A 24,646-nucleotide genomic window follows, 5' to 3' on the forward strand; every position below is an offset into this window, starting at 1 on the left:
GAGACTGAAAACTAATGAATGATGACCACAGGCTTGTTTACTATAATTAATCCAGCCTGAACAACAGAGAGTGTTTTAGCTTAGATAAGGCTTCATGGAGAACTAGAAGATACTTTTTCATCACTTGACTGAAAAAACAAGCCAGGTCTCCATCATTACAATACCCGGAACATTACAGTTTATCTTCTAGACATAAGATTTCATGAAGCATCTCCTGGAATATTTCATTACCAGGCCACGTATTTTTACTACGTGGAGGAGTAAAAGGAATTCAGAACAGTAAGCACAAACTCCAGTGCCTGAGGCAATAAATAAGTCAACATTTACTTAAGGATCACCTGTAATACAATGAATGGGAGACCCGATACCTTACCATTCCTTTACTATTGCTTTCTTAGCTTCTTCCTATAAGACATTTGAGAATTTAGGCAGTTTGAGCAAATGACTCAAAGGTAAAGTGTTCACCCATACTTTCCTCAAGTCTCATAGCTGAGATGGGAGCCATAGTTCAGGAGCATTTTGTTATAATGATCTTATTTCTTAATACAGATAAGGCATATCAATGGCTGCTCTGTTGCATTCTATGCTAAAAAAAAAACAAAAAAAAAGTCATAAGCCAAAAGGACTGTTTTCCAGCACATAAATTTGTTCACGGTTTTTTAAAAATTGTAGAGAAAAGTCAGAATCTCTGTCTTTGGGTGATTTAACAAGACAGATCAGATTCTCATTTCTCTGAAACGGGTTGCTTTGCACACAACCATCTTTTTCATCCAATTAAAGTAACATGTTATAATAGTAGAGCTGGGAAAAGCTTATAGCTTTATTTATATTAATTTTAAGTATCAGGAGAAAGAATGAATCTATTCATTTTGAATCTTTTATCCAAGAGAGTTGCAGTTATACTTCAATTTGAGAGCAGATAGATCTAGCAAATGAGCTCACAACATTCCCATCGATTATTTTGCCCTACAATTCATTTTGATTAAAAAGCTTATATGCACTTTATTTTTGGAAGTGTGATTCTTAAAGCTGCTGAATACCCTTCCCTAATCACCTTGACATTGGCCTCTTCTGATTGCTCCTTATAACTGAGCTCCACATCTTCACAGCAACACAGTTCTTCTGCAGTATTACGTTTGCATTCACTTCAGTGTGGGACTGGGAGTTCAAGTGGCCACAGATTGCTGACTAGGCTCACTGTCTGCATGCTTATCAAGCTGCCGCCACCCTCCTTTGGTCACTGGCTTCTCGTATTCTTTATCCGCACCTTACCTGTGTTCTAGATCCTGGGCACTACCTTCTCTAGAGTAGTCATCCATGAGTTAAACCATCTCTCTTCTGAGCCATGATTTCACTCACTATGATTCTCCCTCAGAATATAACCACTCACATCTCTTCTGTCTTGTGTTTTTACATCTGGTCTCTTCTCTTGCTTAGCAATCTTTTACTCCTCTGGCTAATGTTTGGTGGCTTCCAACACACCATTCTGCAGGAACTACTCTTGCCAAAGTTACCTTTTCCTTCTTTGTTGCTAAATTCACTGGATATATTCAATCCCTGACCTGACTGACACAATAGATACCTTTTGATGACTCCCACTTGAGAAGTCTCTCCTTCTATGTATGAAATTTGCCTTCTTTCTCTCCTCAGGCCACCCACCCTTCTTCAGTATCCTTTTCTGACTTTCTTTCCTCAACCACTTAAATGCCACTCTTCACCTCAGAAGCCCATTCTTCATGTTTTATAGCTTTCATATAGAGTCTTCTTTGGATATTTCATCCACTCCCAGGACATCAACATCTTTGAAAATTACTTCCAAGGAGTTCCCTTCATGGCGCAGTGGTTAACGAATCCGACTAGGAACCATGAGGTTGCGGGTTCAGTCCTTGCCCTTGCTCAGTGGGTTGACAATCCAGCGTTGCCATGAGCTGTGGTGTAGGTCACAGACACGGCTTGGATCCCATGTTGCTGTGGCTCTGGCGTAGGCCGGTGGGTACAGCTCCGATTCGACCCCTAGCCTGGGAACCTCCATATGCCGTGGGAGCGGCCCAAGAAATAGCAAAAAAAAAAAAAAGAAAATTACTTCCAAATTGACATTAACATTATTCCAATATTTAGACTTCTGTTCTGAGCTCCAGATAAAATTCTATGACCATCTCTAGCCCCAGCCCTATGTTTAAAAGACATTTCAAAATAAGCTCATCAAAATGAAATAATCATCTTTGTTGATTCTTTGAAAGTCTTCTTCCTGTTTCATAGAATGTTACTAATATCCATAGAGTGGCCAGACAAAAAGATATTAGAAATGATCTATAACATCTCTCTTTCCTTAACTGAAATTCAGTCAAAGTCCTTCAAATTAACTCTAAGAACACTCAAATACATATTTTTCTTTCCCAAGCTCCTGCTCTACTTTTGTTAGACCTACATAATTTCTTGCCTAGATTAATATACTTGTCAACTAAAGATCCTCCTGCCTCCATAAAATGTGATTCAGATCAATTCTACACTGCCTTCAAAGTTATCGCTCTAAAATCTGAATTTATTAATACTCTCCTTAAAAATCCTTCACTGGCTTCTCTGGCCCTCTCTAATCTCACCTCCATCTATTTCTCTCAATTTCTTTATCAGTATATCATATGTTACCTGCTATATCCAAGTCAGTCAAACTATTTGTAGTACTAGCATAAGGGGTGAACTTTGCATATTTTATTTCTGTGACTTCTCTCCCCACTCCCTCTGTGACTTCTCTCCCCACTCCCCCATCCTCTTTCTGTTCCTCTCACCTGGGTAGTTCCTATTTGTCTCTCAAGTAGTATGACAGGCACTTCTTCCTCTAGAAAACCTTTTTGAAACCTCTACCTCCAGTCTACTTTCAGTGTTTGTCCATGTGCTCCCATGATGTTGCATGGCAAACTCTAGCATGCAATTTACACTATAGAGGAAATTTCCCTTTGCTTAACTATCTCTTCCAACAAACTTTACAAAGCTAAAGGGCAGGGTTCATGTCATATTCATCTTTAAATATTCAATAATTTACAGAATATCTAGTGTAACTCAGGAACTATATAATGCTTATAAAATGAAGGAATGAATCTGTTTTCTTAGATTTTTCTTTCTGGTTACCAAATGCCCTTGAAAGAAGACTTAAAATCAGTGTAAATTCGATTTAACTAAATTCATAGACACTGAATTTTCAGTATATTTCATTTTTTTTCATTCATTTTTTTTCTCTACCTACAAGCCCCATGGCATTTTGAGGTATATATATTCTCTCTTAATTGCCATTTCTCCTAGATGCCTGATGAATACAGTTATTTTCAAAGTGAGGATAGATGCTAATTAAATTCTTCATTCCTCTATTCAAGTGAGCCTTTACTTTAAAAATAATTATTATTATGTATGAAAGTTTACACTTATTTATAGGTAAATTATTTCAAAGTGAATAAAAGTTTGTTTCTTTGCTTATGTCTTATTAAACTACGATTTAAATGATTCATGATTTTCTAATATTTACGCTCAAATAAAATATTAAAAGACACAACTCGTTTGGGCTCTCCAAATCTGGTTTTCATTTCTGATAAGACATTGTACACCAATTCTTGTTTTATGAGTTGCTAGCAAGAATAGACTCTGGCCAGAAATAGCAGCAATTAATGTGAACTCAAAACTTCAATAATTTTGTAAATTTAATGGTTCTAAAAAAATATTTTTCTCTTCTAGTAGAAACAGAAACAAAAGAAATGTCTTATTGGAAGTCCGTAATTTTGGAAAGCGATGAGACACTGACAAAATGTATCAAATATTATCAAGTACTTAATATCAAGTGTTTACATAGCCAGAACATCTAGTGCTTTATACTGATTTCAAGATTGTTTTAAGATTTCCAGAGGAAATTTTTGGTTTTACACTTTCCAAATATCTCCTAAAATTTTAGACCTTTTAACTTATTACATCCGTTTCTGTATATCCTTTCTTATTTATCAAAGTTATTTAAATTCCTCACCTATTAATTGAAAAACCCATTATTTTTTCTTGATTATGGATCACATTTTTATATTATTTTGCATGTATGATAGTTTTTGATTGTGTACTGGATATTGAGAGATATTATGTTAGGACTGTAGATGCCATTATCTTCAAATGAAAAATGCTATATATTTTTATTAGCAGGTAATTAAATTACTGATGAATCATTCAAATTTGCAGAGGTTTGGTTTGCACTTCATTAGGGTGACTCTATTTTAGTTTTCTCCTTAGTTTTAAGGTTAATATCTTAATCCTGGGCTTACTCCTGAGTCCTAGACCTTCTGTGAAAATCAAAATTGTTTACTGAAACTCTAGCTTGATGAGATTCCAACTCTAAGCCCTGTCTCCCTTAGTATCTGCTAAAATCCCTTCACTCATATAGGCTTTTAACCATTGTTCACCTCCAATATACTTGTCTTGAGCATGTGTGGTACAGGGGCAACCAAGGATTTAGAAGTATATATATATATATATATATATATATACACACACACACACACACACACACTATATACAATATGTACTCCATATATACTCTATATATATGTACTCTATATATCCTATATATACTAGGATTTAGAAGGATATATATATACTATATATAATATGTACTCTCTATATACTACAAATTATATAAGTTGACGTTTCTGATACTAGAAAGATCTTTGTAATAAGTCCTGTCCTTTTTCTCTGATTGTACCTTTCCCACTGTGTAGTAACCCACAAACACATACTAATGTTTCACTTATAATTGAGTTTTCACCAATATCATGTTCAGGAGTTTCCTCTAGCCCAAGTCACTAATATTTGACATTACTGATTGAACTGAATCCATAAAATTTAATTTTCTGGAATGCCAGTGATTTGCCCAACATACAATGAGGAAGACTTATATTTCATGTTTTAAAATATATTTCTAGAATTGTTAGAGTAGAGGATATTTCACTTTCCTAGAAATTATTCATGCATCTAAAGGAGTAAATATATAGACAGGTTATTTTTATTTTTCTCAGATGCATTTTGTAAACCAACTGAAATCCTAAATACCAATAAAAAATATACTGAGATTATATGCCATGGATTAACTTTATGCTCTACATATTATAGTTGCTATTAGAGTATAAGTATTTTTAACTTTTTAAAACTTATGATCTTTTTATTATCAATTAATATTTTATTAAATAAGGTTAAAGTTATTAATTTTCCAGTTATGAAACTAAAAGTTGTATAAGAACAGAATATTTATTATCCTCTTTTCCCCTGTAATCCGCTTAAAATTTTTTTCTATGAGGAAGCTTTTCAAGGAATACCTATTATCTTGTTATTTTATAGTAATATGCTACACTGGAGAAGTGACAAAGCCATTGTGACTATAAAATGATTAGGCTTGTTATTTTTAAGCTATAATGGGAAACATACCATCTCTCTATCTCTATTTCTATCATTCACAATCACACATACACAAACACATATATGTAGCAGGGACTATGCTTTTTAAGAGAGATGTTCTTTTTTTTAAAGAGATATTTTAAACTTCTATTGTCTGCACACCTTCTAAAATTTGCCGAAGACCTTGGCTTTCCAGCACTCAATCTTTATCTTGCCCATTATCCCTCAGCACACCACTGTAGCCTTTCCTTTGCCTTTACAAAAGCACATTCATAACCAATCTAGGCCATAGTACCACTACTTTAAATATGCTTATAAGTTAGTCGCATTGTGGGAATAAAGTAAAAATGAATATCTCAGTATGCCCTGAACATTCAATGAGCCTGGCATTCTCACTTCCATTTAATCCTCACAATCCCCTATGTGATGAGTATTCTTACCACTTCTTTACTAATAAGACTATTGATGTTCAGAAAAACTTAAGTAACTTATCCAATGTTACATAGCTATTTATAAACAGGGCCTACATTTAAATCAGTCTTTGGATCTCATGCTCTTGACCCTGCTGTACACCACTGTGCAATGAAGACTTCAAAGTTTGCTTCTACCTATTCCATAAAGATTTAAATGGCTTATCAAGTGGCTTATACACCACTAATCAGCCACTTGATGAACCATTTAAATTCTTTGCCTCAATACTAAATAGAATCAAGTTAAAAACCCATACTGCAAAATGTCAGAGAAAGAATTCCTCTCAGCAGGTCTCTAAATGAGTTGTGTGTGTGTTTCCAAATTGGGGAATTATTCTTCCCAGACCAAATAATGAATTATAGCATATATTTAATATAAACGTCAAAACTAATATCAAAAAAAAAACATTACTTTCTGGAAAATATCAATAGGTAATTACCAACTCAAAAGGAAAGTCTAGAAAATAATGAAACTAACTAGATTTAAAACACATTCACAATGAGAGTTTGAAATTATAATATTTTACATTTAGTACTTCTAAGAACTGAATTGTGATTTCCCCCAAATTCGTTCTTAAGCTCTAACCTCTAATGAGATTATATTTGAAGATAAGGTCTATAAGGAAATAATCATGGGTTAAATGTGGTCATAATGATGGGCCCTGATCCGACAGGATTACTGTCCTTGTAAGAAGAGACACCAGAGAGTTCACCAGAGTAAGCTCTCTGGTGTCTGGTTTGTACGCGGTGGCTGCCTACAAACCAGGAAGCAGAACTGCACAAGAAACCAACTCGGCTGGTGCCCTGAGATCAGTCTTCCAGTGTCCAGAACTGTGTAAGAATAAATGTCTGTTATTGAAGCCACCCAGTCTACGGTATTTTGCTATAGCAACACAAGCTAATTAAGACAGTTATTATTTTATTATTAGATATTAAAATATAAAAAGTTTTAACAGTATTCCCCAAATGATACTTGAAATATTATTTTAAATAGTCTTCATTATAGTCCTTCAAGATTAGTTTCATTTTATGTATGAGAAAACGAAGGCTTAGAAAAGACTAAACAAACAAACAAACAATTGGCTAGCAGAGCTGTGACTAGAATTTCATTTCCAGATTCCAAATCCATTTTTTTATCACACCATCTACGTTATGATGTTAAACAATAAACACTTGCCTATATGAAGACTCACTGTCATCAGCACTACCTATGACTACTAAAAATGTGACTGAATGATACAGGCCATTTTTTGCAAAGAGCAAAATTATCCATATGTTATTAATTAGTTTTTGAATATAGAGAGAATCTAAAGAGAAAATTTATAATGCTCTCTCAGTAGCCTCTATGAGGTTAAAGGTGTATTTTATCCAGAATATCACAACTAAGACCGCGTATAAGAATGCCGATCATTCCATTTTTAATTAGCCGTAACTGTCTAATTTGCATATTCAAGGTATTCACTTATTCAAAGGGGGGTTATCATGAGCTGTATTATTCTAAACTCTGGAGATGTGAGGATAAACAAATTTCCAAGGCCCTCATAGGATTTGTACTCAAGTAGGGCAGAGAGATTCCCTAGATAAACAAAGTAAGGACAAATGGTTCCAGGAATTCTGAAGGAGATAAACAAAGTAATATGGAAAAATAACCAAAATGAGGGTCATCTTTAAGTGAGCTGGTAGGAAATGCCTTTTGAAGAAGATGACTCGCTGAGCTCTTATCAGTGAGAACTAGTCAGGCACACAAAGAGCTGAGCTAGTCCAGGCAGGAAAGACAACATGAACAATGCCTGGAACAGGAAAGAATTGATGTGTTTAAGGATGAGAAAGTAAGCGTGCTGGACTACAAAGAACCAAGGGGATATGTAATGGGTGAGAGTGGAGAAAGGGCAGAAGAAGCAAACTACAGAGGAAGTTTGAGCAACAGTAAAATTGGGTTTTATTCTAGATGCAATGAGGAAACCATTTAAAGAGTTAATTTATTTTCCTTTTTTTTTTTTTTTTTAAAGTCACTCTAGCTGTTATTTGGCAGCAAAGTCCAACTAGGTAGTTGTTATTTTAGTCCAAGATTAATATAAGGATGCTTTCTCAGAAATTATAGCAATAGAGATGACACGACAAAAAAAAATTAGACATATTTTGGTGACCTGGCCAACAGGATTTGCCTAGGTATTGAATGGGACAGAGAAAATCAGGGAATGCAAAGAAACAAGCATGATCTCTAAGCATCTGTCTTCAGATACTAGATGTGCTGTGGTGCCACTTACTGGGATAGGGACGTTCACTGAAACAACAGCTTTGGGGTCTGGGGGGTGGGAGGAATAGAGAATGGAAGGAGCTTTTTTTTTTTGCCTTTTTCTAGGGCCACACCTATGGCATATGGAGGTTCCAAGGCTAGAGGTCTAATGGGAGCTATAGCCGCCGGCCTACGCCAGAGCCACAGCAACACCAGATCCAAGCTGTGTCTGCAACCTACACCACAGCTCACAGCAACGCCGGATCCTTAACCCACTGATCAAGGTCAGGGATCGAACCCACAATCTCATGGTTCCCAGTCGGATTCATTAACCACTGAGCCACGACGGGAAGTCCCCGGAAGGAGCTTTTTTAAATACATAAAATTTTGAGATGAATTGAGATCCAGATAGATCACCTATCTGGAGAAGATGGAGACCTGACTTCTGTCTTCTCATCTGCCACTTCATTCTCCAGAGTGAAGCAGCAACTGCTCTCAGTTGTTTGAGCACATCAGACTTTTTCCCACGTCTCGGTCTTCACTTGCACTAATACCAGGACACAGAACAATGTGCCCTTAATTCTCTCTGTACATCTTCTAGTTTTCAGCTTAAATATTACTTCCTCAAATAAAACTTCTATTGGATTTTACAAACCTGGATTTAATTTTTTTTCTTGATAGAATTCATCATAATTTGTAATTTCATATGTGTTTGTGTATTGATTATTTAATAACTATCTCTTCAATAGAACATAAGTGCTGTGAAAATAGACAATATTTGTTTCTTTTTTAAAGTGGCACTATATCTCTAGAATCTATAACTTTGGTTTCTTTATAAAAATGCATTATTGTAAAACAACTGAAATCTAAGGGTATAAGATATTAAGTAAGCAAATATAATTGAACTTCTTTCATTAAGGCTGTACCTTCAACATGGTTCAAATAGCTATTCTTTCTAAACATCTGGCTAAACACAAGAGCCAAGGGCAATAATAATGATTTTCAATTAAGTTTAAAATATTTATTTATTTATGTGTTTGTTTTTTTTTAGGGCCACACTTGTGGCATGTGGAAGTTCCCAGGCTAGAGCTCGAATCAGAGCTGCAGCTGCCCCCTACACCACAGCCACAGCAAGGCGCGGGACCAAGCTATGTCTGCAACAGACACCACAACTTGCAGCCACACCAGATCCTTTAATCCACTGACCAAGGCCAGGGATTGAACCCGCACCCTCATGAATACTATTCAGATGCGGAGCCACAATGGGAACTCCTAGGTTTAAAATATTTAAAAGTATTTTTGTTTTATTCACTTAAGTAATATTTTTAAATTCCTATTATGTTCATAATATGGCAAAACACTGGTAAGACAATGGTAAATGATATTTCTTTCAATTAAAGTATTCATAAAATGAGTGGTAAAATCAAATATTACAAGAACTATGGTAAGTTCTGAAGACACAAAGATGACTAATGCATATGCCCACATCCAAAGAGAAGGAAACAGAAACATGCTTGACTATAACATGTATCTGTGTTATAGGATATAAGTATAATATGCTAAGCCTGATTAGGAAGTACCTAACACCACGTTTATGACGAAATGAGGGAATCTACTTGGAGAGGCGAACTTGAGGTAGCCTCCCAAAGGATGGATAGAAAATTTTACAAGGAAAGAAAATGGATCAGGGCATTCCAGGGGTAAGCATGTGCAATTTACACAGATTCCTTTCACGATAACCACAAATAAGGACATTATTTATAAATAATGCTTTCTTAGTTTGTCATATACCATAGAGGAAAATATTAGTTTTCACTGACTGACCTTATTTTCTACAGAAATAGATAAAAGAGTAATCTTAAATATTCTAGATTATGCTGTTTCAAAAAACAAAGTATGTACACCTTCACGATAAAAAGCCAGATGCAAAAGACATTCTGGATCACATTTCAGACCACAACATATTAATAATACTGTGTTTTCAAAAGGACCAGTTATGCCAACATACAGCAAGACATAAAATCTGTTGTTCTGGCCAACGATGTCAGTTTAGCTCTTCTCACCTGGCCAAGCACACTCTCAAAATACCAGTTCTCTCTTTGTAACTCCTGGAACAGAGAAGGATGAAAAACTTGAATTGCAATTTATTGCAACTCTTTCTTCTTTTACATCCTCTTCCCCAGAAAGGTCATTGAGGCAGAAATTTTGACTTTCATCCTTTCTGTGAGTGTCAAAAGATCCTAAACCCTAACAGTAACTATTTGGGACTAAAACAGTCCTTTCAGCAGACCTACTTTATGGTTTTGAGGTATAATGAATATATGAGATTGCCAAGGGTTTATACTTTTTCCATTTTTCTTTCAATGTGTTTGGCATGAATAATGAGGAAGTAAATGACACCCTATGAGCACATATGAGTCCCTATTTCATAGTTTTTAGTGCAGATAAATCTGTCCTTACTCACATGGTATTAGGTAGGCAAAATTCCAACTTTAAGTCTCCAAGCCCACTCTACCATTCTAACTTTTCTCACTCTTTCACCTTCTAGCTTCAGAAATATCTCATTCACATAAATCTCAATGGGCCATTCCTGGGTGGAATAAGATTCTTTGGCTAACCCCCACTTAAGCATCCCCTGACATGTTACATGAGAAAAGAAGGACTATTTTTCATGGTCTTGAGAAGCAGAATGTATACAAAATTATCCCTAGCTAATGAAGAATGAAGAGGCCCAGTAATCCTAACTCTGAACTTGCGTTTGGGATCTTGAGACATCACTCTACCTCATTGGTTTTAAGCCTCTCATCCACAAAATGAAAAAAATACATGGTCAAAGGTTTGTTATGGAAACTAAATAAATTCACACATTTGAAAGTTTTTAAAAATTAATATAAAACCCACTAAGCCTTTTACTAAAATCAAAAATAGGCACAACTCCATTGAATCATCTACCACTGCTTCCTTCAAATGTACCCCCTGGCCTTGCCTCTCTCAAAGGAAGTGTAACTATCAGCTTGATTTTCCTTTGATGATTCTCAAAATGACCATTAGGATTACCTGGCTGAGTGCATAACTCCAGTAAGCTGAGCATTTCTTTCTGTAGCGCAGAACCTGACACAGGAAGGCAGTAAAGGGAAATACGAGGAAATAAAAGTTTTAAACAATAGGATGAGAAATTCTTTAAGCAGAATATAGAATGAAAATTTGAAAACACTGCTATGCCTTCTAGAATTTATGAGAGATAAATTGAAAATGTAGAATCAGGAATGGGATCCCTATTTCTGTTCAGTTACAATATAACAACCCAGCCCACCTCCAAAAGTAAGAGAAGATACTGATCAAAAAATTTCAGATTCCAGTCCTATTACCAAATGACCATCTGGTAGTACATTATGAATGTACTTTTATATATTTTGTCCTTATGTTGTGAATAATGTAATTTTATAACATTTTTTGTGTTATTTGCTAGATGTATACCTTTAAAGTAAACCACATTTTAAAACCATATCTTGACATTCTTCACCATTCTTCTATAACAGAAGTCTCCAAAACATGTCTTAGTCCCAATAGGCATAATATATGACAATTTCTTTTTTATTAATTCTTGTTGAAATTGGTCTTGTTTATTTGAATACCTGAAATACTGGTAGATAAAACTGTTTTATAAGCCACCAAAGTTTTTTTCTGGCTATTTCCTATTTTAATTATCTTTCTATAAATACTAACAAGCCAGCTCTTCTCCTTCAGAAATAATACCCAAGTATGGTAACAAAGAAGCCTTTTGCCTTAATCAAAGGAACCACTCTTCAGCCTAAACTCAAGTGACAGATTCAATTGGATTTTTGACTTGTATAACAACCACAAAGAATCTATCAGCTCATCCAGCAAATAAGCTTTCTACGTGCTTGTCATTTCTGCTGCAAAGGAATTATCTTGGAAAACAGTGGCTTGTGAGGAAGACCATATATAACCTAAGAGATGCTCAACTCATGAAATAGAGATCTTGGTCTAAACCTTTATTCCCTGAAAGCAGTTCTCAGGCAATCAAAAGCTATCTGGAAATCTCCATTTTCACTGGGAACTTGCAAAGTATTTTCCCTCCTACTTTGCTTGGATGAAGCCACATACTATCCTCAGCATTTCAAGAAGTTTCTTCTCACATAGGGTTGAGCATTTCCAATTCAGATACTTAAAAAGAATAAATTATGGCCTGAAGAGTATAATTCCTAGATTTCTTTAAGGTGAGCAATATTTCATTTAATTTCATAGACTGATTATTTTTTCTCTTATAACTTAAAACCTCAAAATCATCCATCCTGCATTAACTTAATATGATAGATAAAAACAGCTGCAGGCACTCAAATCTAACCTGTATAGGACACAAAAATCAAAGATTATTTTCCCTTTGATACATGAAGAAAAGGTGCCCAAGCTTGTTCTCACTAACTTATGAAATGCTTTCAATCCTGCCTATTTGAATGAAATGGATCCTAAACCATTCAAAAGGAGCAACATTGCTGTAAGAGCTGCCTCACTTGTCTCACCTCCCTTCTTCCTCCTGCTAGTAGGTTTCTGTGCCAAGGACAATGGGTGGCCATAACTGTCCATGTTGCCAAGGAAAGTAAATCCCATTGCCTCAGAAGCTGGATACGTTTTTCAGCTTCAAGAAATACACATCATCAATCAATCTTTATATCAACTTACAATAAAATTTGTTAATACATGGTGAAAGATTTGAATCATCTCTATCCTAGTCCCTTATCTTTCCTGAAAAAAAAAAAATGTCAGGAGTTTCAGGAAGTCTACCAACATTCCTGCTTGGCATTTATACCCTGTCTCTGCTAGTGCCACTGTCTGGCAATGAGACACAGAGGAACTGAGAAGTTGTACAGCTAGCATTACTCAAGGTTTGTGCTTCAAAGTGCTCTTTCCCTTGCCTTTTTATGAGGAAGATAATTACAATTTCATGATTTCATCATTTCACAGAGCAAGGCAATTTTGTCCACCCAAGAGCCTGATTTTGCATTTACATCAAATCTGGGGACCTGACAGTTTGATATCTGAAATCACTTCACAATATTTTTGTGAGCATAGACCCAAGGTAATAGTTAAAATGTTGTTGCTTTCACTGTAAAAGAGCCTTTCTTTAAGGTTCTTTTAGCTTTTTCCTTAAAAATCTTCAAATAAGTTTCTAAATGTTTTGCAACAGGGTCCTCACAGCCATATATATGTGAATATAAGTTATCTGATACTTCTGTCTCTACACATGCACTTTAATTTCCCCAAATTCTGGACTTTTTCCACACCAAGTGTTGGAAGTCAATTTAAGATTCTGATAGCCTTTATAGCTCTTTAGCTATTGTTGAAAAACAATTTAATGCAAAGGGAGTTGTGGTAAGTCTGTAGAAAAGCATTTAAATAAGCTTTTATATACATTTTCTGATATTGTATTTAACATGGTAGCCTCTACCATGTTCACAATGTCATATATAGAAAAGTATCTATTGCCCTTGCCCTTAACATTTATGCAGAATGAATTACAATGCTTCATGAATCAAAATAATACATTGGTTATACTGTTTGTGCAGTCATACTTTTTACCCGAATTTGTTTGCCAAGAAAAGGGAAAGACCTCATTTTATATATACACATGCTCATTGTAAAGATGTAGGACAAATGATACTAGTAATTAAGGACAGGGTAAAATCATGAACTGACTACATGTCTTTTAGTTTCTTTCTTTTCATATTCACTTTCATTTATTTATTTTCAAAACTTTGAACACCAACTACATGTTAGGTCAAGTCTACCTGTCTAAAACACATAAGTAAACAAAATAAGCATAAAATTCTTGCTTTTTTGAATTCTAGCATAAAGAGACACAAACTAAAGTATAAACATAAATAAACTGAAAATAAAGAACATATCTAAGAGGTCTGGAGAGTGCTGGAAGGACAGATTATAATTTTAAATGGGGATTCATAGAAAAAGGTGACAATTATGCAAAAAGGCTTTAGGGAGATAAGGCTGTTGGCCAGTGAGAATGGTTGGGTAAGAGGGGGAGAGAGGAGCCAGGGAAAATAATCTTGGAGAGAGCTTGTATACACATTCAAGTAATAGTATGATCATCACATATTCATGAATGAAAAAAACAGCTAAATCCATGTCATTCAGTCTAATATTCCCTGAGCCTACAGCTAACATGCATTTAAGTCATTCCTACTTATAATAAACTATAAGTTTAGGTTCAACTTACAACTAACAAATATTATTTTCAGACTTATTTACACTTTTGTATCACATTTCTATGCATTTTTAATTAACATTTTTCACCTTTTCATTATAATTATAATCTTCTTTAGGATAAGTAATTGGTTCTCTATTCACTATTTTTCTCTATTATGTTTTCTGGACCCAATAGACATTCAATAAATAGTATTAATTACAACCAGGAAAAACAGACTTAATACTCTGAGTTTCAAAAATTCTTAACTTGGAGTTCCCTGGTGGCTCAGTGGGTTAAGGATCTGATGCCGTCACTGCTGTGGCACATGTTCAATACCTGTCTCAGAAACTTCCTTGTGCCACGATTGGAGCCACAAAAAACAAAACCAAAAACCCCCACTAACTTAGATTCCATGAATCACAGTGTTCAAATCTTCTGCTTTTTGCCTCAGCTTCCTAAAGTGCAATTGAAAACCAATTAATAAGTTGTCAGATGTGTGAAACATTGTATAAATGCAAATTATAATAAAATATGCCCCTTGTATTCTATAAATATATGAATAAAAAATAGAAGAGATAAAATGCAGGGTTCTTAACACAGTTTTTCAGAAAAAAAGTATAAAGGAAAGAACACTGAGAAAATCAAAACACTTTATGATGACATCCTGTAAGCTACTGACCTGAATTTTCAGCTCTGATGGGCCACTTTCCATCAGCTAATACTAGATACCTGGATGGTACCATGATTAGGCCCTCAGGAAAGTTTTGCCCTCCACATTGATCCATTTCATGCTTTGTCTATTCCCAGAATCATGTCTCTCATGATTTTTAAGCTTGTCAACCTCCATCTGAATCCCAACTTACAAATGATGAGTCCAGTACTTGAAGTATTTTTATATTCTAAGATACCACATGGCCATTTATATCAGGATTTTCTCTGATTTGTGTTATAGTAGACTATGGGTAAGCCTCAAGTTTATTTTGTCTAATATATTTTATTCTAAAGTTTTTACTATTTCCAAATTCTCAAAAGAAGTATGAACAAATTTACTCAAAAGATTGCTATGAGAAATATCATATGAGCTTATCCTAGAATGTGATTATTTTTTCATAAAGAAAATCAAGATGCTATGTTCAAAAACTTTGAGTCTACTTTTCTTATAGACACAAGGAAATGGATTTTATCTTATTTAGAGACATACAAAACATTCTCCCATTCAACCTCTTGTTACAAATTGTACTTTGTCATTCACTATTCATTTATTTTATATCTAATTATCTATCTCCAGCAATGTACTAGAGACTGTGCAGATGCTGGGGGTATTACAATAATTAGGAAATCCTCTATGCCGTCTAGAAATTTAAAGGCTTGTGGAAGAGAAATAGAAATTGAAACTCTTCTTTGGTTAAGGCTTTCCAGGATACTATAGTTCAAAAGTGTGGAAACAGAGGAAATAATCCATGTTTACCAAATTAATAGAAGCTAATATAGAAACCAGTTGTATAAGCCGACTGCCTATTTACAAATTTTGAGTTAGTGATATTTCCTCAGACTCATGTAAACATTCTTAATCATCACCAAAAGAAAGCTTTCCTAATATCAGTTTATAAAAGAAACCAAGTTAATATTCAGAAGATTGCCTAGTAAGCATAATATTAGCATAAAGAATCTGAGTAGTCATAAGCTATACTCTGACTATAATAAATACTGAGGAACTTGCTCAGCCCTTATGGACCGATATACCCCCACTGTGACTCAATAGTCAGTTTCTCTAGATATAATGTCCACTATTTTACAGACCAGCCTAGCACAGCAAAATCCTAGCTCTTGCTTCTTTCTCCCTCAGGATCTTTGGGGTTTTTTAATAAACACTTACCTTCTTCAAGCCAATTTAAAATATATTTGTTTCTGTTTGAGTTGATGCCACCCATTCACTAGGTGATACAAGAACACTTTCATGAAATTTACCTTAGGTAAGTGCCCCCGTATTACCTAGCCATTTTTTAACATATTGTCTATTCTTTAGGCATGCTATGTATTTAATGTATTGGCAGAAAAATATGATTTGCAGTAAGCTATTAGAACTACTATATATAAAAGGACTTTTACATTTGCCAAAAATTACCTCTTGTCTGTCTGTCTGTCTGTCTGTCTTTCTTTCTTTCTTTCTTTCTTTCTTTCTTTCTCTTTCTAGGTTGTAAAAATGATGATTATTGTTGTGGTGACATTTGCCGTCTGCTGGCTGCCCTATCATATTTACTTCATCCTCACTGCGATCTATCAACAACTAAATAGATGGAAATATATTCAACAGGTCTACCTGGCTAGCTTTTGGCTGGCAATGAGTTCAACCATGTACAATCCCATCATCTACTGCTGTCTGAACAAGAGGTAAAAATAAGATTACCAAATGCAACTTCCTTGTCACTCCTGGCTTTGTTGAAAGCATACAATGTTCCAGCCTCTTGATGCACATTTAAAATTCCATAGGAACTATCAACTCTTATACTAAGTGAAGTAAGTCAGAAAGAGAAAGACAAATACCATATGATATCACTTATATCTGGAAACTAATATATAGCACAAATGAACCTATCTATAGAAAAGAAACAAACTCTCATGGACATGGAGAATAGACTTGTGATTGCCAAAGGGGAGGGGAGGTTGTGGAATGGACTGGGAGTTTGGGGTTAGTAGATGCAAACTATTGCATTTGGAGTGGATAAGCAATGAGATTCCACTGTATACCACAGGGAACTCTATCTAAACATTTGTGATGGAAAATGATGGTGGATAATGTGATAAAAAGAATGTAGATATACGTATAACTGGGTCACTTTGCTATACAGCAGAAATTGACAGAACATTCTAAATCAGGTATAATAAAAAATTTTAAATAAAAAAAAAATAAACACCCTGATATATGCTTGAAAAAAATTCCAAAGGAATGGAAAATTGAAAAATTCACTGAAAGGCGCACAGAGCTAGATATTTTTGTAGACTCTTCATAGTTAATGAAATACTCACCTTAACAATTATTGTCCTCAAAACAATGCTCTTAGAGGTTCTAACTGGACAACTTTTATACAGGCCAAAATCTCCTTCCAAACCCTTCAGGATTTTACTTTCCAAAGAAAAGAAATACCCTATTATTGAAGGAGGTAAGTTGAAAATGTGCTCAAGTCCCCAAATAAATGAAGATGTTTCGTAGAAATGCACAGACTGAGAGATGATGGCATATATGAGTGGACTCTATTAAAAAGGATATTTTGTGAACAGACTTCAAAACAGAAGGTGTTGTGAGAGTAACAGAAGCAATGGTAAGGGGAAGAATCCCAGTCCTCCTTCCTCCGTAGTGAGGTCAATTAGTAAGTGAGGATGCAACTTCCAGGGAATGGGCTAAGAGGAATTTGAGGTGGTGGCAAGGGGGAAGCCATCTTTAAAGTGAAGTTGTGAAAAAATATTCACAAATTTACGACTGGAAAAAAAAAAAAGGTAAACTGTGGCTTCCAGATAAAAAACACTCTAGTTGTAATATGAGCACATGAAGGAATCAGGTTAAATATCATAGGGTTAATAATTTCTTCAATAAACCAATGTGGTTTAGCATATGTAGAAACAGAAGTAACTACATGACTTAAACCCTAAGTTCTCTTTCCAGTTGGGCCTCTACCACACTGTTCCTTAAGTCTGCTTAAAATGACTTAATTCTTACTCTTTTTCATTAATGCATAAGCCATATATCAATTTAAGACACCTCATAAGCAGTACATCTGTTTTTAATCAACTTCATTTAACGGTTTACAAAACCAAGGATTTTGCGCTTTCATATATGATTAGATAAAAACCATCTAGATTAACAATTAATTTCAATATTTAATGAGACTAATTTATAAGTATGTAATTATTTCTGTAAGAAACTATTACGAAATATGTCATTTGAAGTGCTTTAACCAGAAAGTCTAATTCAATTACACTTATGCAAATGTATAAAATTATTGAAGAGATGTACAATGTCTCTTTGGCATATTGATTACTAATGCTGTGCTTTTACTCTTGGATGGCTTGCTTCTCACTGATGGAAAATTAAGATTCAATTCAAACTGGGACTGAGAAGACTAGTACCAGTACTATGGCATAACTTCTAAGAATTTGAATAGAAACTGAAATTCAAAAACTGAGTTGGTTTAACTGCATAAAGTAGGGCTTTCTGTGGCAGTTGAAGGAAATTTCCACTTGAAAACATGACTTTTCTTCCTGTGTCCTCCTTCTCCAGATTTCGAGCTGGCTTCAAAAGAGCATTTCGCTGGTGTCCTTTCATCGAAGTTTCTAGCTATGATGAGCTGGAGCTCAAGACCACCAGGTTTCACCCGACTCGGCAAAGCAGCCTGTACACTGTGACCAGGATGGAGTCCATGACAGTGGTGTTTGACCCCAATGATGTGGACAACGCCAAATCCAGTCGGAAGAAGAGAGTACCTCCAAGAGAGCCAAACTTCAACGGCTGCTCCCGCAGGAATTCCAAATCTGCCTCCACCACATCAAGTTTCATAAGCTCACCCTACACCTCTGTGGATGAATATTCCTAAATCCATTTCCTGAGCTGAAAGAGTAGGGTGTGGCCATCATGGTGCCACCATAGGCCCCCATACTCCTGATTATTTATCAGCCCTGTACTACATATTCTCTGGAAACAGAAGGGCAATTTTTAGGCAGCTATGTTTCAAATGAACAAGGTAGCATATAAGTGTAAAAAAGACACAAAGATATTTGCCCCATCAAAAATGAAATGGGCTTTAAATTTATTACTGAAAACTGAATTATGTAACAGAAAAGTGTATCTGCAAAACATAAAGTGTTCCATTTTTCTCATTTAAAAACTGCAGTATATATTTGTGACACTAAAGTAACACATGAATTTCCCAAAAGATTAAAACAGCTTTAAAATACGATGTAAGTGAATAAAAACAAAACCAGTATAAAAGGAAACTTTTTCATCTATAGCTATAAAACCGAAAAAAGCTATATGACTTTGGTAAAAGTTAGATGACTCTGGTAAAATTTTACTACCAGAATGATGGAAAATCAACCTCCAAGAGTAAGAATAAATGAAAATGTTTACTCAAGAGAACTGATTCTATAGAATAATGTGTTTTTAAGATTTAAAGGTTTCTTCTATGAAATATAACTGAAAAGAAATCTAGTTAAATTATTATGCAGCTGTACATGTTATTCTCTTTATTATTTTTTCTGGCTTCAAAGGAAAAAAAACAATCATTTACTTTTTGACCATTACATATTTTAAAGTACCAAACTAAGAAAGAGTCAATGTTAAGACCATAAAATGACAAGACAAATCCATAGATCTTCCTTATTTTATTTTTCACAAATATTTTTAATTTTTTTTAAAAAATAAGTATGTTATAAAACACTAAACATGCTCTATAATGAAGAAGAGAAGCATCCCATTTAGCTCTGAAACTGACTACCAATTTTTAGGCAAGAATTAAATACAGTAATTCATAGCTATTATGGCAGAGAAGAGCAGGAACTACCTCCAAGGAAAATGTGTTTCTCCTCCATAACCCAAGTAAAAAGCTTAAGGTGGATATCAAATTAGCAACTGTACAGCACTCTTATTTTCTTATCTTCCCGTAAGAAAAATAAAGTAAGGACATGGGGAAGGTATGAAAAAATATATTCAAATGCAAAACAGTAGGAAAAAAATTGCTATGTACTACCTGTATGTACTAATATACATATGTGTAAATCAAGTAAGATGGGGAAAGCTGAATCAACTGTCAGACTAGAAAGCTGGACAACATTTGGATACATGTAAACTAATATCAGGAAAACAAGAATATAATACACCCCTTTCCACAGAAAGAGCTTTCCTTTTGTCAGCTTAGTTAATTCAAAAGTTCCTCCAGAAATAAATGAGCTGTGGGTCCTAAAAAACTATCTGTTTTACCATAAAAAGAAATACACTAACACATTTCGGAGAACCACAACAAAAAAAGGTACACCATTAAGTGCGGAATTTATCTTCCAGACCTCAGCGGTTATAAATCATCTTTTCTTGAACTAGAGATATCATCAGTCCTGTGCAAGAAAGCAGAAACCTTAGAGAATGTGGATCAATAGTACACACTTCTCCCTTAAAATATTTAGTTAGTTTTTTTAAGCTATCCAGCTAAAATAATTACTTGTAACACTTTATACCGGATTGTAATGCCTCCACCAATTCAGAACAGACTATTTTTTTGAAGATCAAGATAAAAGCAATTATTTCAAGAGAAATATCATGGTCTATTGCTGCCACAACATTAAATTTTCCAATCCTACCCCCTATTTTGGACCTAAAGCCAGAAGTATCTAATTGTTCCAAAGTGTTAAGAGTCTAAAAAATCCCCCGTCATATATGTTTAAGTTGAATTTCTTCTGATGACACCAATAAACAGACACACATACATACATACACATATAACTGTGCAGACACATACAATCAGTTTAATGTATCTAAGAACTTCAAAGAATTAAATTCAAAACTGAATGCTGAAATAGTCAGCAGCAATTAGAGTTGCCACAGCTTATAAAGTCTGTGAAGCTTTTATGCATGCTTTAGATAAGCAAATGTATCATTATTTACTATCCAATCGTTGAATATGTTTTTAAGTGTTCATTTCAAAAAATGTAAATGCTTATCATAGAATGTGAAAGTGTCAAGAAAAAGCCTACTATTTTGAAGCAAACATTACTTCTTAAATTTATAAATGATTGTGGGACTAGCACTAATGAATGTTCTAGATATGTGGGACCATATTCAGCTGTAAAATAGAAATGTGAAGTCTGGGCTTCAAAATCAAAGTAGTAAGCCATCGCCAAAATACACTAATACAGTTGAAAAACAGAACTCCTGGCCTTCAAACACATTAGTGAAATTCAGTACAATTCACTAGGACATCTAAGGAAAAATACTGTTCCAATCTGCTGTTCTGTTTATTTTCTTTTTGTTGTGGTGGTGGTTGTTTCTCTGCTTGTCAAGTACCCTTCTGATATGATAGAAATTCTTAAGGTCCAGACAGTATCTTTTAATACATTTGAGGGACAATTTCTCTTATTTCTCAAATCTCATGACTCCGAAACCAAGACCTTACAAAACAGAATATTTTAACTTCAAAAATTTGAAAAGTAATAATAATAAAATTAATGAATACAATATGTCAGAATGAAATAGGTAAGATTTTAGTCCTTTTGTCTTAAATTTTAACACTGAGAATTGTAGAATAATACACATGGAAATCAGGTTTAGTAGGAGTTATTTTTAAATAAAGTCATGCCAGTATTTTCATTTTTCTCAGGGTTTGGAAGAATGTGCCTGCACAATTCACTCCACCCTCTGATGTTCAAGTTCACTGTGAATCTTACTCATTGTTTGCAGGCAAACACTGGCTAGAAATACCAGGCAGCTGGTCAAAACATCTTAGGCTTTTTTGGACTTAGATCAGCAGCAGAAAAAAATCTTCTTTTTCAGAGAACTCTGAAAGATGATTTAAAAAAAAAAAAAAAAACCTTACATCAGTTTAAATACTGTTTTTAAAAGACAAAAATAGTAAAATTTGCATTTTCATTGTTTAGCATCTGGACGGAGTGTTTTGAAATTACTTGCATGGGAAAAAAATTAAATATAGAATCCAATCTAACATCTTTTATTTTTTTAGCAACTTCAGTATGCTGCTGCATAATTCCATCTCCCAACTTCACAATGATAACATTTCTGACCCAGAAGCCAAATTCATATTCTTTTTCAGATACTGAAAATTTCTTATAAACATAAGTCCAATTCACTTCAAAGTGAAATCCACCCTTACAAAGGACACAGAAGAATGCCAAGAAACTTAGTATCAAACCTCAGAAGCACAAAATAAATGTGAAAAATCGATGCTGGCCAGCTCAGAATTTGAATCTGATTTCTGTTAATGCAGAATTTCATCAGAAAACTTCTAGTTAGCATCTAGTAAATTATTTCATCAAATACAAAGGCAGGAGAATTACAACAATCTCTCCCACTTTCACCACTAACAATATGAGTTCCCACTTGTTGATGGTGTGCCAAAAGTTACGAATATTCAAGCATGATACTAGCCAGCTTGTAACAATTTCCTTTTGGGCCAACCAGGAATGGAGACTCAGGTCCAATAGATCTGAACAAGGTCAGTAACTGTGTGTTGTAAAACAGCTTTGCAAAAATCCTGTGTACATAAGAAATAAATGTATATACAGTTTGTAGCCAATGACTAAAGCATTTTCAAGTTGTGGTAATTTATACCGAGTAGGTTTAATGCATTCATTACTATTTGTATACATGGATATATGTAACAGATTTGATTTCTTTTTTTTCTTTAAAAACATTAAAAATAATATTAAAAGTAAAAGCAGCCCTAATATTTTCCCACTGGCTATCAAAGCATATATTATGAAAGGTCCTATCTTACCACTTACTGTGCCTCCACCCCATGCCCTCCTTAAAGGTGACTCTCAATAAAGCAAGCAGAGTGGTTCTTTTAAAACTGTATCAAACCATCTAACAACTTTGCTTAAAACCTGCTCATGGTTTCCCATTTCACTCATAATAAAAGTCAAAATTCTTACAATGGCATAGACAGACCTTCATGATGTGGCCCTTCTTAGTTTTTCTGCTTTTCTCTCCCATGCTCAACAAGGATCCATGGATCCATCTACATTGACTTATTTCCTAGCATGTGCCAAGTATGCTACAACCTCAGGATTCTAGAACTGGCTATTCCTGTTGTCTAGAGTGTTGTCCGCCAAGATAACTGCATGACAAACCCCATCATTTTCTTTAAATCTTTGCTCAAGGAGGCTAATCCTGATTACTTCATTTAAAAGAGCTAATTCTCACCCCTACACCAAACTTTTCCTCCTAATTCTTCATCTTGCTCTTTATTTTTTCATAGCACTTATAATTTTTCAGAATACCATAAAATTTACTCATTTATTATATTTATTATCTATCCCTCTGAATTGGTATATAAGCTCTATTAGGGAATGGGATCATTAAATACTTATTAAATAAATGAATAAGAATTTTTAATGCACAGTATAGTGGAGTTGAAATTCTCTGTATATCCATCATTTCTCAATGTCAGAGTACGTCAGATGACATTTTTCAACTGTCTCTCACAACCAAGCCCCCTTTGTATATTCTCACTGTGATACCAGGGCTAGGATTTTGTAAAAACACTCTTCAGACTCCCTTGTTGCCAGATTTTCTGTTAGGTTCTGTAACGGGAGATACAAGAAGGCAATCAGAGTGTACAAGGAAAGAAATTCCGGTCAATGATCTTCCAGCAGCAGATGATACCTACCTCTAACTTCTTTTAACATCCCGGTACTAGCTTTCCATGCACTCTCTAAGATGACAGTGGCACCGTGCTGGGCCCCTTTAACAATAATATACCAATCACGCCACAGTCCCTCACTGAAGGCCTATGATACCTTCAAAGAATCCTGAGAATCAGCTCACTGAGGTCCTTTTTTTGAGTTCTCAGATCTAGCAAAATCTTCTCTTCCTTTTTTTTACATCCCAGGATTCTTTAGCAAATATTAATTTCTGCATTACATCAATACCTGCTTTTTTGCTCTTTCGGACTTCTAACATATATGGAACCAAAATCTCTGCTTAAAACACCTCATGTAAAATACATTTTCCTTACTGAATCTCTTGACTAATACAGTACTTAATACCAGGAATGGTCACAAAGGATTCTCATTTAGTTTAATTATGTCCTTGATCTCAAATACCATCTGTATACCCAATCAATGGAAAATTGTGCACTAATAATCAATCAATGGCATGTAGTGTCATCATGAGTAGTTAACTTATCACCTATGGTTACTTGGGATGAAAGGCCTACTAAAGTCAATACTTTGGGTAGTTGAATGGCAGCTACACTTACTTATTGTGGGATTATTAATTACAATGACTGAGGAGGGGAAGTAGTAGTATTTCTAATAATATCTACACTAGAAAACATACAGAATGAAAATAACAAGCTTAGGGCTTTAAACTTTTAACACAAGTAATATCTGGAAGAACACCCAGGCTTATTAGAGGGCCCTAAAATAATGTCTTATTTTAGGTAACCATAGAGCATATGTGACTCAAAATTCTCCTAAAATTTAACTATGTTGAGATCCTGCTGTGTAGCACTGGGAACTATGTCTACTCACTTATGATGGAGCCTGATAATGTGAGGAAAAAGAATGTATACA

General features: G+C 34.7%; 1 protein-coding gene and 1 long non-coding RNA gene across 4 annotated transcripts in view; one reads left to right on the forward strand and one right to left on the reverse strand.

The window, feature by feature from the left end:
* TACR3 (tachykinin receptor 3) overlaps window positions 1-19,478 on the forward strand; it is a 56,196-nt gene extending 36,718 nt beyond the window's left edge. The window contains 2 exon segments of the mRNA XM_003482466.4: window positions 16,545-16,741; window positions 18,627-19,478. Of these exon segments, the coding sequence (XP_003482514.2) occupies window positions 16,545-16,741; window positions 18,627-18,939 (510 nt within the window). The 3' untranslated portion in view covers window positions 18,940-19,478.
* Window positions 1-24,646, reverse strand: part of LOC106507803 — a 617,638-nt gene that overhangs the window by 427,547 nt on the left and 165,445 nt on the right. The gene's annotated exons all lie outside the window — the stretch shown is intronic.

This window comes from Sus scrofa, chromosome 8 (genome assembly GCF_000003025.6).
Source record: "Sus scrofa isolate TJ Tabasco breed Duroc chromosome 8, Sscrofa11.1, whole genome shotgun sequence".
Taxonomy (NCBI): domain Eukaryota; kingdom Metazoa; phylum Chordata; class Mammalia; order Artiodactyla; family Suidae; genus Sus; species Sus scrofa.